We start from the raw sequence: 17,758 nt of genomic DNA on the forward strand, positions 1-17,758 counted from the left end.
GAAACTGTTGCTGTGTAATACCTTCAGGAAGTTTGCCCCGGACACTGTGATAATGGCCCCTTAAATGACCCAGACAGTTATAAATTCAACTTTTTTCAGGTATTTTTTCTTTTTTTTTCTTTTTAACAATCTTTCCTTCCCTCCTTTTATTTAGTTTTCCCTAATTTTCAGCTTTTTTTCTTTTTCTTTTTTACAATTTCTTGCTCATTTTTGGGTCATTTATTCTTAAGGTGCTTATTGTCTTCTTCCCACTGAAACAAAAAAAAGAAAGCCAGCAGGTTAACACATTTTTAAGTATCAAGGATTGTATCATCCTTTTCAGTGTCAAAAATACCCCCCCTCACACACAAAAATGCATTCACAAAACACATTTATTCAAAGTAACACAAATACCTGAAGTCACATAAAATACTGTAACGTGTATATCCAAAAGATGGCTGTGTAATGGCTGAGGCAGAAGAAAGCTACCAATATTTTGTTTCGATGACAGAGCCCTTCATGTAACTGGAGAACAGTAAGATAAGATTGTCATCATTAGTGCCACAAGCAAAAAAAAAAAGAATTACACTGCGTGTACAAATATTGCATAGCTCTTATAAAATATCTATATGCCCTTAATGCTTTCACTAACTTCAAGCTTATCCTTATAAATACTTGATATCTCATCCGTCACTGTAGGAAGACTCTCATGTGCAATATAGGTAGATAAGCATTATATGCAGCAATGTTAAGTCAGGCTCATTTCGGACCATTTTTCAACCTTAAAATGTGAGACGAATAGTCTTTTGTCCCAATGAGAGACCAATCCAGGTCAAGCCCTTTTATAGGTGGTGAAAGGAAAATACATTTTCATCTTCCATGAAGAAATTCCAGGCCCTTGGAAAGCTTAATGCAAGCTTAATCCAGTATTTTTTCTCTCTCGTTGAGGCCGGAGAGGATTTGTGTATGAACTTTATTTTATTTTTTGTGATGATGATGAAAGTGGGAGACAGGCACTGTGCTGTGGCCAGGACAGGGTGCAGGTAGAGTTCACCTCGCTGCCGACCCTGGAAACCATCCACGGAGCCCTCTCAGATTCGTATATGGAAGGTACTGGAGTGACAAACGGAGACAATAAGAGCATTAATCATCATGCATGTAAACACACTGACTTACTGTGTATGTGAGAATAAACACACAGGAATGTTGTGTTCAGCATTTCAGCGTTGACAGACTGTGCTGAGGCCATTTGCATATAAATGAATGTGCATCGCGGTGACTCAGGATTAAAGTGATGTTGTTGGGCTGACAGTTAAATGATGCAAATGATTACCAGCCATCTGGGGAATGAAAACTGTGACACACAGCTCACAGCGCTGCAGCATGAGAGCTAATGCACGGATTGCACTGATATTAAAGTGCCCCGGCTTGTCATATAGGAGGAGGCGCATGCAATGTATTAACGCATTCATCACATTAAAGCGTCATTTGTCTTCAGCGAGATACATTTAATCACCTTAGAAAGTCAGGAGCCCTAGTGATCATGTTTTCAAAGTCAGCAAAGGAGAGTTTGTTGTCCCCGTCTAAATCGGCCTCCTCAATGGCTTTCTCACACACAAGCTCCACCTCCTCAGGGGTCAACTCCTCCTTCGTCAGCTTGTTCAGAGTCTTTTCCAGGTCCTCTTTGCACAGGTAATTATCCACATTGAAATCTATGGGCACATAAATCACAGTTTTTAATCTAACTGAGTTCTTGGAAATTTAAAAGTTTAAAGTTTGAATGTAATGTTTTCTATCATTTTATTTTTTTAAATGTATTTATTTCCTTATTCATTTATTTTTACTGCGAGACAAAAGACAGAGCACTCACAAAACTTATAAACACCAACATAAAACAGTGAAACAGTGAACAGTGAAAACAGATCAGTTACCAAAATTTTCACAATAGTCAACAATGTTGATTTGATTTTGGGGTGTGTGTGTGTGTGTGTGTGTGTGTGTGTGTGTGTGTGTGTGTGTGTGTGTGTGTGTGTGTGTGTGTGTGTGTGTGTGTGTGTATGCATGTGCCTATATTCTAAACCAGACATTCTGATTTTGGTGGAGAGAAAGCAAGGGGAAAAATAGATTAAATTAATTAATTATTTACTTACTTAATACATAAATTTAAAAAAGGGAGGAGAGAAACATACCACTACTACTACAAAAATAAAAATAAAAGTAAAAGTAAAAATAAAAATAAAAATAAAAAATAAAATAAAAAATAAAATAAAAATAGTGTTAGTGTAATATTTTTGAAAAATCTGTCATTACCATATATTTTGAAGGCGTATATGGCCTTGAGTTCTCTGGGAGCCATTTCACTGAGGACTGAGAACATGTCCACAAATTCATTGAAGCTGAGATTCCCCATCCCGTCCTCTGAGAAAGACTCTACGATCCTGTTGCGGAATGGGTTTTCCTACAGACGAAGGGGATGACAACGTTCACACAAATGGTTGTACACATTAGGCCTGCCACAATATATTGAATTTGAACATGCTTATTGTGGTCAAGAGAATTCATCATCATGATATTATTACGATATCTGTAGAAAAAAAAATCTAAAAATGCTAATCAATTAAAATTAATCTTTAGCTGTATTTATTGTGTCTCTTTTTTGACAAATGAATTATACTTAAAATATGAGTGTAGGGAGGTGGCGATGCTTGTGCGAATCACTCAACCAGTAAACCATTAAACTTTTCACATGCACAGGAGCAATCTGGAGCAATTTGGGGTTCAGTTTATTGCCCAAGGATACTTCAACATGCAGAGTGGAGGAGCCGGGGATCAAACCTCTGATTCTCAGTAGTGGATGACCCACCCTACCTCTAGAGCCACAGTCACCCCAAGTTGGTAACTATAACTGTACAAAAGTGTACAACAATGCTGAACTTCTGACATGCACTTGTGCAATTATTTTGATGTATTAAATTAAGTTCCTATTTATTATATAAAATCATTCTTCTTACAACCTTATTTGGTGTCATGTCTCCAGTCTCCACGTGTCAGAGTCTTTGCATACAGCACAAAACCTGCCCTTATATAGTGTTTATGGGGTGTTACCTGTGCTGATAGTTGCTGTTAACTATGCATACGTGTACACATGAGATGTGTTGAGTGGACTGCATTGTACACATGATGACTGCCATGTATCCTCCTTTGTGTGTCAGCTGTGCACGTCCTCAAAAAGTAACGCAGATGCAGTATGTATGCAAACAGCAGGGCCAGTGTAGAGTCAGAGCAGATGTGAGAGAGTAAACACAGTGTTAGCAGCACGAAACATGTACTCCCCATTGTCCTGACGGTCTTGATTGAGAGGCCTTATGTACCACATTCTGAACAAGAACAAACTCTTGAATTTACCACAGGTAAGAGTGTAGGTAGGCAGGTAAGTATTTGAAGTGCTTAAAATAGTCACACGGCAAAACTAAAACAGGACCACTGTAAAATGCAAAGACAATAAGTTAAAAATGTAACGCCATCAAATAATCATTTTAAGAGAAGGCTTTCTTATAAAAGTAAGTTTTTAAGGATAGTATAGGCAAGTATGTCTGCAAGAATGCTCATGATGCAGCAAGACGCAGCCGAACGTGTACGCGCTTGTAAGGTTAAAAAGCAACTATATCCCCACTATATCCCTGGCCTTATGATCAAGTGGTCATCACTGAGCAAACCTGGGTGAGGGCAAATTTGAATGGTTAAGAGCATTTTGTATGTCTGGAGTTGACTTCTCATATATTTTCTTTTACCAGATAATTAAGAGAAAACAGAAGAGAGATTTAAAAAAAATGTTGCCAATTATCATATGTGAAGCCTATTGTTAACATGAAGTTAATATTTAATTCTTTAAATATCACAGTTATCTCCAATACAATAATTGTGACACCCCTGTGATGTATTATCGTACATGTATGATTTCCTGCATTATGTGGTTTGGATAAGAGAAATATTTATCTTCCCAAAAGAAATAGGTTTTATGACCATTTGTTTTCAGCTGCTGTTGTCAGTTCCACATCTGATCTGCAGAGGTATAAACTGGTGTTTTCTGCTGACCAGAGGGTTCAACCAAAAAAGGCTGACACCCTCTCTTTGCTAATACGCTGCAGCCAATATTTTCTCCTTCGTTGCTCAACCATAAGTTGTGACTGAACATTTTATATCCCGGGTAATTAGCTGATTTGACACAATTTGCAATAAATTCAAAAACCGTATCGTTCTATCATCCTCGCAATATACACACAGGTGATGTGTAGAGGAGCAAAAGAAGTCACGCATCTAAAGTAAAGCATTTTTTAATTGCATATCTTCAGACATGTCATTGCAGCCTGGATCAATGCAGTCCACTCAACACATCTCATTAAAACTCAGCAAGATATGAGTGTGTTTATGGTTATGAAGCTGTAGAGCACTTTGGTAGCACTCATCAATCCGGCCTCAGTGGTCTCCATCCTTCTCCTGTCTGTCTTTACAGGCCCTGCAATCATGTGACGCTTTTACAGGCAAGGGCCAATTATGCCCAGATTATGAGTCTCTGTGCTAAACCCCCTGGTGGATAAGGACTCCATATAAAATGGTGTGGTACCTGTGTCTGCCGCACAGGAGAAAAGTGGATGTAAATGTGGCTGTGATGTTACACAAAATGGCATTTCTAAAAGCCCCGCTTGTTCTTTTCAAATGGCAGGTACTCAAAAATAGACGGGGGGCGCGTCAGTCAGGATGAGAGAGGCCGAGCGTTTCATGGGACATTAACTTTCATGAGCGCACAGAATGTGGTGTCATGCAATCAGATAAGCGATGGTGATGGTTGAAAATCAATTCCGCCCTCTGAAAGAGAGAGTGTATTGATTGAGGTGTCTGCCCACATGAAGAGTGGGTGTTTGTGTTAGTGTTCTTATAGCACAATCCAAAATAAGAAAAAACAAACACGGGTACATGTCGCATGTGAAAAACATAAAAAAGAGGGTAAAAAGAGGCTGATCTATTAGGAAAGAGGGACAATACAAGACCTACTGAGGTACTGGATTTTTTACCTTTAACTCAGGCATGTTGACTATTAAGGCTAAAGGCAGTTTACAGTCAGGTTCATTGGTGTAATCCATCGGTACAAGATGTGGAGCCAACTCATGATATCTGCCGTGCAACCTAGAAGAGAAATGAAAAACTCTTTTTGAACATTGATACTACGTTTTTTATGCTTCTGGTTTACTGCCATTTACAAGATAAAACTATACATCCACTACTATACTAGAAAATAATGTTTTGGGAGGACCTCTATCCTTTGAACGCCAAATTCTAATAAGCTCATCCTTGAATCAATGTGGACTTCTGTGCCTGATTTGAGGAAATTAAAACTGCACACTGACATTTCTCCCCACATATATAAGGCAGTTTCTGAAGATTTGGATATCAACACAAGCTCCATGAGCGGTCAGAGCCAGCTGTAGATTTTGTTTGTACCTACAAAATGTTCTGGTTACACTTTTTCCACAAATTTGTTCTCCTAAAGTTTCATGAATGAGACCCTTTGACCCTCTCCAGCCACTGTTATCGCTGGGGTGGAGGCATAAAACAACCTTGATTTTTATTCAAAACAAACAGCTAAAACCTAAGATACTGCACTCAGAGAAATACACAGCACAACTCACTGATAGCAGAAAGATGATGTAATGAACTAACAATTTATGCCTATCGTTCTCTCTCCAGTCCTTCTTTCCTTGCTGAAAACCTTGAATTTTATGCTGCTCATTATTGAGAATATTGACAGTCAGTGGCTGTCTGAATGATAAACACATGAGGTCTGAAAAAGTGAGCGTTTATCTCCAGCGCTCCATTCACTCTGTCCTTTGACTAATCCTGTCATGGCCGGAGCGGAGCCATTTATCAGCAGGGACACTGGTTTTAGAGGACAAACTCACCACAATTAATTTAGATAAATCTGTCAAAATGATGGAGTTTCACTGGTACACAGGGAGAAATGAATGGCTAAACCTGCACTTCTAATGCACCATGACTCTGGAAAGTGTTCCTCAATGTTATTAACTTCATGCGTGACATGCCAAACCATTGCATGTAAAGATACAAAAACATTGAAATGTTATAGAGCTAAATATGACATCATGCTGAAAGGTTCAAATCCTTATGACCTTATGACCACATTACATAACTGTGCTGTAACCGCCGCAGCTGGACACGGAAACAAGGGGTGTTTTATGAGGGTCATAAAGTGTAGGACCCAATTACGCCCTCTGCTGATTGTCAATTTGGTTTCCAGTCCACTGATGGCCTTGGAATCAAAGTCAGGGGCCAATTGCCACTGAGGAGGAAAAAGGGATAGAAAGACTTTGTTTTGTTGGACAGGAAAGAAAAAACATATAAATGTAGAGAGTCAAGCTGAGGAAAGTATTGTTAAACTTGTGCATTATTTCATTTTGTGGTATTTCAAACAGCGCAAATAATGTTAAAGGCTAATAATAACCTACTTCTTGAAAATTTTTTAGTGTTTGAAACGGTTGTTACAATTTAAGGGGAAAATTTAATTCTAAATCGTATAGTTTTCGGACCATCAGGAAAATGTTTTGGTTTATCAACCTGTGGAGTTTAAGTGTGGAACAGTTTAAATGTTGAGCTACAGCAATGTCCAGACATAAACCAGTTTAAAATTATGCGTAAAAGCACAATTTTCACGAGGTACAGGGATGAAGAGGAGGTTTGACAACCACTGGGTGTTACAGCAGTTACTGTTTATTTATTTAGTTACTTAGTATTTCTTTTTTTTCCGGCCTTTTCTTCCTCTTTTTTTCTGTTAATAATGACATAAAGTCAGATATTTCATTTTGTGTACGTGGGTGCATGTATACATTTAATTACTTATAGTATCGGTATGAATGAATGATTAAGCTAGCCAATTCAAATTCAGTGTTTTATGGAGAACGGATAGGATTAAATACATTTTTACTTCTTCTCACTCCTTTTTGAATATGTAAAGCAAGTCAGTATGTATTTGACCATATCTTTTGCTTTATGTTTGTCAGTGTCTGTAATTATTATTACTATTTTTTTTTTACTTTTATCTGTCTGTTTGTATAACATTTTCATTTTTTTCTTTTTACATGGTTAAAATAAATAAAAATCAAATGGGCATGTAAAATTGATGAATGAATGTATTTTTTGTTTTTTTAATTGTTGTATTTTATTGTTATGTACTGCTTTTTAAGCATTTTTTTTTTATATTGGAGACACTAGAAGTCCAAGGCAAATTTCAAATCTAATCTCATCAACAATGTGGGTAGTGCTTTGGTTTAACATAGAGCACTAACGTTAGAAATCACTATAAAATGATTTTATTGACTCTGCTTTACAAATAAACAATGTAGCAACATGTTGTGTAATATGTTGCATTTTTATCCTTTATTAATTGTTGATAGTTTGTGTATTTTTAGAAGACAGTAGCACATGCATGCAAAGTCTTTAGAGGTGTCATTTCAAAAATAAACTTTACTGAGCAAATCACACCCCAAATTCCTGCAAACAGCATTCATTTTTTCTACTGTTACACTGCAACATTCTTGAGTATCAGTATTTAATTTCTTTAAGTAGCGATTTATCTTCCGACATCTAGAACAGCTGATGAAAGATACTGAAATGTGAGCATCACTGCTTAATTCCATTAAAAGGATTGATTTTATTTATGGCTGTCGTCAAGAAGGTGAGTGACAGGAGAAGAGAAATGACGCCACCCAATGAGTCTTGATACCTCAAGCAATCATTAAGAGTAGACTGATATTTATTTCATTTTTTTTGTCAAGTGTTGAGGGTTCCACATGTCAAAAGAGACAGAAATCTGACACTTGAAAGCAACACCACAGTCAAAAGGTCAGCGTGACTTCTGGAGGTTTAGGTAACATACTGATGCTGCTACAGGACAGAAGCTTCTAGATCTTCACTGACAAAATACCAAAAGATTTTTATCTTACATGCCAGCAAACTCCATAAACAATAAGTGCACATATGATGCCATTTATAGATGTAATTACAAGTGTCACGGTGGGCTGTTTGTACTTGCTGAGTTGATGAGGAGATATAAAGAGATAACTAATGGGTTGGGTGAAAAAGTCATTTAGGATGTATAAGCAAATTTAGCAGCCGCTAAAGATCAATGGCAATATACTAACTCTGTGTAAATTACTGTATTCCTTAAATTTGCTTTGCATAGATTGTATTATTTATTTGCTTTTTTTTCTCCAAACTGAAATATTGATGATATTGGTAAATTAACACATGTTACAATTATAACTTGCTCCATTACTAATGAAAATCTCATTTGCGTAGATTAAAATAAGAATAATCTTATATTAGCTATGTTGTGCCCATATGCCAGAATACATGATTTCTTCTAGTACATATACCAACGAACATGACAGTTTGAGTTCAGTAACAAGTTGTATTAAATGCCACATTTAAATGATTTTAATGTCAAATTTACTGTTGTTGTATATCGGTTTTATCAGCGCTCTTTATCAAATAACACATCTGTGATTGTTATAAATCCCTGTATCATTTATTCGTTATTTTTTCAGAACAAAAAAACTTGTTTTTTCAATATTCCTTTCCAAAACCAAAAGAAAAAAAAACATTGTTTAAATCATTTAAATATTTCATGTCAAAAATGAAAAAATAAATAAATAGAAAATTGAATTCAATTTTCTAAAACTGAATTCAATTTTCTAAAATTTTATTTTTCATTCTTCAAATCAAGGCTGAATTGAGATTTTTGAAGTCGTTTTGTTATACTCCAATTACGACAAAGTTACTGTGAGTACGTAAACAGGTATATTCAATGAAAATGCATTTGATACTTTTTCAATTCTGCTGTTAATTTAATGCTGTAAGCCGGCTGATATGATCTGAATGGGCTACGATGTACAAGAAGCAAGCTTTTTGAACACTGTCCAAATACTTCACGTCACAGCTGCCAGTGAAATCATCTTCAGCATTAGGTTTCCGAGGAGGGCAGCAGTGTGATGTGACGACTTGGTGAGGCTAAGCGTGTGAGACACTTTGAATCGTCCAGCAGGAGCCAAATGCAGTCTCAGTAGGGACTCTTTTGTATACCGTCCTTTGCAATGACAGCTTGGCTTGGATGTCCACCTAAAGCACATGCTAACAGCAGTGCATAGAGCAAGGAGGGAACATGTGGAAATAAAATGCATTTTGATCATGAGCAGATTATGGGACAATGGGCCCCTGGGCATAGATATGCAAAGGGCCCCACCACCTCTCCTACAAAGGAGTAAGACACACAGACTCTGTGGTGGTTTAATGTCTCTCTGTAGTCTTTTGGCATCCTTTCGGGGTTTCGTGTCTCTTAAAAGTAATTTTTTTCCTTTTTTGGTGTTGTTTTGTTTCTCTTTGTGGTTTTGGCTTTTTGTACTCTTTCGGTCTCTTTGGGCTAATTCTGTATCTTATTGTGGTAATTTTGTGTCTTTTTAGGATAATTTTGTCTTTTTTGTAATCATTTTATGTCTATAATTGTTTTGTGTTGCTTTGGGCTAATTTTTCGTCTCTTTGTGGTTTTGTCTTTTTTGTAGTTCTTTGGATCTCTTTTTGGTAATGTGTCCTTTTTGTGTCTCTTTGTATAGTCCTTTTGTGTCTCTGTGGACGTTTTGCGGGTTTTGTTACTTTCTGTCTCTTTGCAGTTCTGTTGCATCTCTTGGTGGTCTTTTTTTAATTGTTTTGAGTTTTTTTTTCCTGGTAATCAGGTGTTAATTTGAGTCACATTTCACAGGTGAGGGCCAGTGGGGCCCCTGACACTTTAGGCCCCGGGTTCTGTCCTCAGTTTGCCTGTTCAGTAAAGCATCCCTGATGTGAGCATTGCTTTAGAATTAATAGGAGCAGATAAAAAAACTCTTACCGCAGAATTTCTTTCCGGGTGAAAAACGTACAGTCCTGCAGTAAGAGAAAACAGCATCAAAATCACTGATGTTTGACAAAAAAAACTGTATGATGAATTGATTAAAGCAATATAAATATTCACCTCATCTATAAAACACTCAATGAGTAATCCGTGAGTCACAAATTCATTAAAACAACATTACGGTTCCTCTGAGGTCACACAATAAACGCTTGTGGGAGTGTCTAGTGTCTCTTAAATGATGACGTATGTGAGGTTTGTCACCTGCCACTTTGCAATAGGGAAGATGTGGCGAGGGGAACATAATCTGCTGTTGTCTGACACACACATGTTGGCACGCACATTATCCAACAGGCCTAGCAAAGGCACCTCAGTTTACATTTTCCCTTGTATCCATTCTGTGTGAGCTGTGCTCTGAGTGTGAGAAGCAGAGCGTAGCCAGCTGAGCTCCGTAGAGACAGACCTCCCCCCTTAAGTCAAAACAGATCTACTGAGGATATTTGGGTAAAGCAGTATCTGTAAGATTATCACACCATAAAGTCTGCATCATGTTAGATTCAAAATTGTGTCTACACCGAACAGTAGATAAAAAATGCTGATGAACAAACAAAAAAATACTGATGTCAAATTGGATGTAACATCTTAAATATCTGATCCCTCTTGTACAATATGAGAAAAAATTTACCATATACAGTATATAAGGCCAAAACCACAGATAACGGGCATTTAATGGGCTGATAACAACCCAATCTGGTGACATAAGACAGAAACTACAGTACTACACTACTAACAGTACAGGTTTTTTTCAAGAGCAGTAGGAAGTAACCAGAGAGGCTCTTGAGACCTTAACTGTCTCCTGAGAGTAGAGTTTCACAGCATGTCATGCCGACTTGGCATCAATTATTAAGTCCACACCTAACCACATGATAAACCTGTGCACAAGAAGACACGTTTCTTCCCAGGAAAACCTGGATTATTGTTACAGCGGACATGCAGATCTTCTCAGATGGTGACAAAAAGAACACAAGATCCTCCTGTGGCAATGAAATCAAAACCTCCTGCTATCCTATGCTGTCAGGAATTTGTAAATATTTTAACAGCAGAGTCATAACTGGCCTAACTGCAGTAGGAAATTGATTATTGCCTATCATTAACGGATGGAGAGCACCCAAGTATATTAATTTGCTTTCCTCTCGATCTCACAAACTGTTCAGTAATTTTTGCTTTAGCCATTAAATCAGGGACACACAGGGTTGTACTGTCAGGAGAGACTTGGTCAAAATCAAGAAAATAAGATAGATGCTGATGTATGATCATACTAGTCATGCAAAAGTGACACATTGTGTGCACTTTGAATCCTGAATCGACATAATTTTTCTCATTCTGCTTTCAGATGACTTTCACGAATATTGAAACCTCTGAATCCTAAACAAATAATTTTATTTCAAAAACACAGTGGAAATGGCAGTAAGCAACCTTCTAAGACATGTCCCACAGATTGCATGAAAAAAAGTAAAAGGTAAAAAGAAAATTCCCTCAAAATTTGATTTTAAAAACTGGGGAAAATAAATTTAATCCTAACCCTTAAAATTATGTATGCGTATTTTTTTAAGCAAATTTTCTTTTCAAATTTTCTTAATTTGTTTTTTTACTTTAATCTTTCTTTTTTTTCTTTTCATTGTTGCTTTTTTCAGGTAATTTGCTTTTAACTTTATGCTAATTTCTTGCTATCTTTTGGGCCATGTCTTGCTAAGTTGCTTCTCAATTCAATTTGTTAAGGTTTTCAAGGGTTAAGCATTACAAAAACTGACAGTAATTCAGTAGCCTACAAGCGTCACACTGTTACTTCTGCTTAGGCATATTAAGGCTACGTATTAAAGGCTTAACATGCGTTTTCTGAATGTGGAATTGTATTCCCACTATCATGCTGCAGGTAAACGCGCGCATGCAAGCTCACCTGGTAGGCATCAAGTTGCTCGTCGGTAAATATTGTCTGCTTATTACCCATCTTACTCAAGTGATTTGTTGTTTGTACACATTCACAGCACTGAACGTCCAAAGCCTTTTCTCATTGAAAGGCATTTAGTGGCTCCGCGGCAAAGACAAAGTCTCCGCACAGGATGAGTCGACGACGCAGCAAACTCTTAGAACAGGTTGTTGTTGTTGTTGTTGTTATCGTCCTCGCTGGAGATGTCCGCCATGCCTTCAAAACGCAGAGGATGCATTTAAAAAAAAACATGAAAAATGAAAAGTAGAATAGCGTTGTCCTCGTGTGTCGGAGCCGGTGGAGGTTGAATTGCAAACTGATCTCTGCTCCTCTTTAAGCAGCCAGCTGCTGTCCACCGCGGAGAGGCGGACCAATAGGACCGCAGGTAAATAAATAAAGAAATGCATGCATAAATGAATGTTAATTGCAGGCTGCTAATGAAGACGCTGTTTGTGGAGCTGCTTCGTGTTAACAGAACGGATACAGCATGACATCAACTGATGAAATGCTGCAGCTCGTTTGTGTTTGCCAGCTGTGCATGCAAACAACTTCATTATTTAACCCTTTGGAACCAGAGCAAATTGGCTTGATTTCTTTTAAAAACCTAGGAAGAAGGCAAAAAGCAGCTTAACCCTTTGAAACGTGCACAAATTGGTGGTTTGACTTCCTTGAGAAACATGGAGAAAGACAACGACAAACTTAAAAAGAAATAACCCCAAAAGTAGCAACATTTTAGTAAACTCACCTGAAAATATGCAAATAATAATAATAATGATAATAATAAATAAATAAATGAATAAAAGTATAAACCAAAAACAAACAAGAAAATGGACTAAAAAGAATGTTTTTTTCTGCAACACAATTATAATATAATATAATGAGTATATATATATACATATTCATTATATTATATTATGTTATATTATATTGCTTGTTTATTTATTTGCAATTTGCAGGACATTTCCTGCCAAGCTGGCCATGGCTTACAGTAGTAGTTTTAAAAATATAAATCCAAATGAGAATTTGAATAAAAAATGAATGCATAAAAATTATTAGCGATTTATTTATCGATACCGATTATCTGTCGACCTCTACTGCGTACACCATAGACTACTTATTTGGGGCTGCTGCAATTGCTGTCATTTTGCAAAAGTGGCCCCGGCCAAAGCAAGCTGATTATCCTTGTAGGAAAGACACAACCTGGAAGAAAAGACTAATTCCAGACAATTCCCATTAATCCAATTTCCATAATTTTCTTCTCCTGCATTTTCCCAAAACAAATTAACATCTATTAGAATTGCATATTTTTGTGCGTTATTTCACCCCTGACTGGATTAGACTTTGCATGCTAATTTTTTAATCCTGTTGAATTACCGCTAAATTGCACTATAATTCAGGATTGACTACTACAGAGCCATCGCAAACCCATATGAGGAATCACTTTTAGCTGTGCTGTAACAAGAACAAAACTTTTAATTGACAAAGAACCTGTTGCACCTGATGAAACAAGATCTAACAAATGCTGCAACATTTGTTTCCAGCCACATCCTCATCCTTCCTCTGCACACACAGTGCTTTTCCTCCGCCTGTGCCTCAGCTCTGCTGGACTGCAGCACACACTGAAGTCCGTCTCATCCACCTGCGTGCTAATGCAGCACAGCAGTACAGTGAGCTTGTCCTGACTGCACCCCAGGACAGATGCCAATATCACAATTACCCTAAACTAACCACCATCTTATCTCTCTGCTGCATTAGTTAAAACCACCTTTTATTGAGACAGGCAGCTTTAAAAGTAGCAAAGTTTCCCGCGATGGACTCAAAGCGCGATAAAGACCAAGGTAAGTTGTGATGGATAGCTTGTTGCTATGCTAGCCGCTAGCTGCTTGTGCGTGTTAGCTAGCTTCGGCTAACATGTAGCTAACAACGTATCCGTCGTTATACATTTTATCATCACAGAGGGGAAAAAAAAGAACAATTACCATTTTATGACTCACCCACTTTCTTTCATCCGACTGAATCGTCCTCATGATATCACAGCCTCACCGCTAAGATACGGGTAGCTATTAACATTAGCTAACAACATTTACTGTTGTCAAGCTAAGCTAAACATCATCACTTTTGTCTCTGCAGGTGTTCACGTGCGTGAGATGTGTGTTTGGTGGCCCCATTTAACCCACCCACGACCGTCTTCCGCTCTTTTGTAGTTGTGTCATAGTAGCCTGTCTGCCAGCCCTCATGTAATTTGCATATAAACTAAAAATAAATAAAACTTGACTTGATGTAAATGAAAATCTGGCAGTATGAAAAGGAAAAAAATAAACAGACCACAGCATCATTATTCCTGCTTAACCTGATGAGTCATTTTTTGTCCTTGTCAGGGAATTTCCTTTGTGCAGTCTTCATGAAAGAGTATTCATGTGCAGTCAGAGTTAAGGAGTGATTCTGCCTGAGGAAATTAAACCAAATATAACTTCCCCAGTTGTTATTCATGCATGCAACTGGCGAGCTAATACCATCACAGACAAACAGTCCATCTGCCTGTTTGCGACCCTCTCCTCTGGAGCTGGCAGACCAAGAGCTTGGTGTGCTGCCAGATATGGAATTCAAGCTCTGCCTGAATTGGTATTTCCTATTTCGAGAATGATTGCATGGGCTGCTTGATTGTTACACAGTAAACAGAGCCGACACAACGCTTCCAGCATTCTGCTTTTCACGGCGCTGACTCACAAATAAGGACACTGCCATTGTGTTGCGTTTATAAGAAGAGAAAAGTGAGTGTGATTTGTTCTGCCGCAGTCTTATTTCTCCTGATTCTTTCAGATGCAGACTGCGAGAAGATAACTGCTGTGCTGCTCAAGTCACGTACAGGGGAATTTGATTTGGAGTCGATACTGTTTCTCAAACTGAGAAATCTTGGTGAGATTGAATTAATAGCTATATCTACTATTAAAGCCTTCAAAAATGCATCATATAATGATGAACTGTGTGTCTTGCAGGAATCCATGATCTCGGCTGCATCGGAGAGTGTGTGAATTTAGAGAAACTGGACCTCTCTGGAAATAACATCTCAAATTTAGCTCCTCTAGCATCTCTGCGGCTGCTCTCTGTACTCTGTTTGTCTGCCAACAGGATTTCCAATTTAGGTAACACATATATTCTGTCTTTTCATCTTGAATATGTTTACATATCAACACCGTTTCTTACATGAATAGGATTAGATTAAATGAAATGTTATTACTTTTGTACTTTCAGAGCCCCTGCGCAGCTGTGAAAGTTTACAGCACTTAAACCTGGCTGGTAATAACATATCCAGGTAATGATCATTGACTAAATGCTTGCCCTCGATGTTTCAAAATGTGAATGTATCAATTATTACAGTGTTAATTACACAGTATACAAACAATTTAATGTCATTGATGTTATACAAGAAAATATTGTGTCTCTAGTGATGATTTCTAAACAGCAGCAACAGTCTGAATTGATCATGTGAAATAATTTCTCATCTGTTTTGTTTTTCAACAGCACTGAGAGCTTACACTGCCTTCAACCTTTGAGAAAGCTAGAAAATATACGTCTTAAAGACAACACCTACAATTATTCCAATCCAGGTAAATGATAATAATCTATATTGGATTGCACCTTGTTTGCACCTTGCTGCTATATAATGTTTATTTTTTGCACCCACTGTTTTATTTCGGGCTTTTTATCTTTGTATTTGAAACTTCCAACTTTGTGTTGCAACTGCTGCAAAGTAATTTCCCTCGGCTTAAAAAAAGTCTTATCTAATCTTGTCATAATACACATTGTAGGTATATTATCCATTGACCTGACCGCCGTTTACCCAATACTTGCACTGTTATGTTCCATGTATGACTGACTGTTGCTACAGTGCTATCACTAAGAATTTCAGCATCCTCCCAACAGTGCTGTTAGTTTTAAACATCTTCGTGAGTCATTGCATGCTCCTCTGGGGGTGTTTGGGGTCAAATATTATCACAGTTTCCGTGTCTGTGTCTGTCAGTAGGCCATTACACATTTAGCGTCATAATATAATGACTTAATAATAGTGTATGAACAATGTAGAGATGTATTTCAATCTACAGCAGCTGTAAGGTAAACAGATTTATAAAAAGGGAGCAGAGTTATCAGACTGCTACTTCTGGTGCAATCATATTTTATCATAGCTTATTTTATCTTCATTTTTCATGACTTTATTTGAGAACAACTTAGATGGAAAATTCTAATCACTGGCAATGATTTTCTCCATGTCAGTGTGCAGGAACACAGCATACAGAAACGTAGTTCTTGAGATGTTCCCCAACATCAAGGTGCTGGATGGTAAGATATATATATATTTTTTTTTTTTCATGTATTCTTTGCATAGCATGAATGCTTAGACTATCATACATGTTTTACTCTGTTTTTAAATCATAGGGGAAAGAGTGGTGGGACGTGGCAGTGAGTTGTACCAATTATGTAAAGACATTGATGATACCATTAAAGGTACAGTTGTGAATAAGTGTTGTTGTGTCATGACTGGTAACTTGTTATCATACTCCATTCATCAGATGAAGTTTAGTTGTTGATCATAGTATTGATCTTACACACACTGCTGGATACTGACATGTCTGTTGTGCCGATTTTGCCTTTCTTGACTAAAAGTTTTCTTTTTCAAGTGATTACTGAACTTGTATTCTTTCTATAAAATGTCCAGCCGGTTTGTACAAGAATGGACAGCTTGTTGAGCAACCAGATTGCAAACCATGGGTGGAGGATAATTACTGGGAGATAAAGAGATCAAACAATGCCATTATTGAAGAAGCCTACAAACAGTTTAATGGTAAGAGGTTGCATTTGATCTACCAGTTCTTCTGCTACACTATGTTGTGTTTACAGTGTGGTGTCTGATATAATGATCGCCCTGCATGTCTTTTTCTGCAGATGTTCTTCATGAATGCAGACTTCTCAACAACAGAGCCACTCACGTTATTTCGCAAACTGAAAGATCTATGAGCCTGAAGAAGCAGCCAAAGCAGTATGCTATCTGAGTGGGGCTATTTTGAACAAATTTTTGTGTAGTTTTGTTGTATGACATACCGTGGCTAATGTACTGTAGGTTTCTCAAATTACCAAGCTGCATCCAAATGCTTGATCTATACCATTGCCAGACACACGTGCTTTGTGTTGCAGTGTGAGGCATTTGTTGAAATTCTATCTCATCCTATGCATTGTGTATCGGACGATACATTTAAGTGGTTTGAAAACCTTTATCCATACTGACACCCCTCAGTTGGGCTCAAAGATGTCTTTACATGCACAGTGTGCATTTTGTACCATGTAGCCTGCATTTATGCTGAAAGCTATGCTGCTTAAGAATTTATATAGGTTTTAATCAAGAGCTTTTTTCCCCATTTTGCATTGCTGGATAATTGTGGGAGTTAATGTGTCCCATGCTGTGTGCTTTCTTTGTAAGTTGAACTTTTGCAAAAAGTGATTGAATGATTGTTTCAGCTGTTTCTAATTGTTTTATACCATAAAGTTTATTATGTGTACAGCCAACTTGTGGAAAATACAGTGCTTGCAAAGGTGTGCTTCACATCTTTGATTTTTACTCCTGTCCATTAAGTTTACCCATAAGACAAAGCTTGCGTAATATATACTTATTGCACATACAGAGCCATAGAAGATGCACAATGATGTGCTGCAGACTGTAGAGGAAGTCCACAGGCGCCATCTGCTGGTGATCCTGCAAAACTGTGCAGCACTTGGGAAACAACGCCCATTTTCAAAATTCATACATGTTATTGTTGTGGTCCATGACAGTCCAAAAATATTAGTCA

The 17,758-nt window shown here is 37.5% G+C and overlaps 2 protein-coding genes across 4 annotated transcripts; one reads left to right on the forward strand and one right to left on the reverse strand.

Moving 5' to 3' along the window:
* Positions 1-343: 343 nt before the first annotated feature.
* cib2 (calcium and integrin binding family member 2) lies at positions 344-14,126 on the reverse strand. 3 transcript variants are annotated; one of them, XM_042496512.2, is made up of 6 exons: positions 13,898-14,126; positions 9,932-9,966; positions 5,052-5,163; positions 2,290-2,437; positions 1,496-1,691; positions 344-1,092 (listed from the first exon to the last, which is right to left on the reverse strand). In XM_042496512.2, the coding sequence occupies exons 1-6, from the start codon at positions 13,943-13,945 to the stop codon at positions 1,071-1,073; spliced, it is 561 nt and encodes a 186-aa protein (XP_042352446.1). In that variant the 5' UTR covers positions 13,946-14,126; the 3' UTR covers positions 344-1,070. The 3 variants fall into 3 exon arrangements, with proteins under 3 accessions (XP_042352446.1, XP_042352445.1, XP_042352447.1); XM_042496511.2 differs by lacking the exon at positions 13,898-14,126 and adding an exon at positions 11,889-12,368; XM_042496513.2 differs by having other exon boundaries at positions 346-1,092; positions 13,913-14,121.
* lrrc61 (leucine rich repeat containing 61) lies at positions 13,460-17,472 on the forward strand. Its single transcript, XM_042496510.2, has 9 exons — positions 13,460-13,756; positions 14,739-14,834; positions 14,915-15,061; positions 15,171-15,231; positions 15,441-15,526; positions 16,191-16,256; positions 16,353-16,421; positions 16,633-16,758; positions 16,860-17,472. Exons 1-9 carry the CDS (start codon positions 13,729-13,731, stop codon positions 16,964-16,966), a joined length of 786 nt encoding a protein of 261 aa, XP_042352444.1. The 5' UTR covers positions 13,460-13,728; the 3' UTR covers positions 16,967-17,472.
* Positions 17,473-17,758: the final 286 nt, after the last annotated feature.

The sequence above is a fragment of the Plectropomus leopardus genome, chromosome 7 (assembly GCF_026936395.1).
Source record: "Plectropomus leopardus strain MGB_pleo_1.0 chromosome 7, ASM2693639v1, whole genome shotgun sequence".
Lineage (NCBI taxonomy): Eukaryota > Metazoa > Chordata > Actinopteri > Perciformes > Serranidae > Plectropomus > Plectropomus leopardus.

Coding starts and splice junctions, on each gene's coding strand:
- lrrc61 (XM_042496510.2), top strand. CDS start 13,729: ATGGACTCAAAGCGCGATAAAGACCAAG. Junction 13,757..14,738: donor AAAGCGCGATAAAGACCAAG/GTAAGTTGTGAT, acceptor TGATTCTTTCAG/ATGCAGACTGCGAGAAGATA. Junction 15,527..16,190: donor CTACAATTATTCCAATCCAG/GTAAATGATAAT, acceptor TCTCCATGTCAG/TGTGCAGGAACACAGCATAC.
- cib2 (XM_042496511.2), bottom strand. CDS start 11,939: ATGGGTAATAAGCAGACAATATTTACCGACGAGCAACTTGATGCCTAC. Junction 5,164..9,931: donor ACCCGGAAAGAAATTCTGCG/GTAAGAGTTTTT, acceptor TTTCTCTTCTAG/GTTGCACGGCAGATATCATG. Junction 2,438..5,051: donor TCAACATGCCTGAGTTAAAG/GTAAAAAATCCA, acceptor CTTCGTCTGTAG/GAAAACCCATTCCGCAACAG.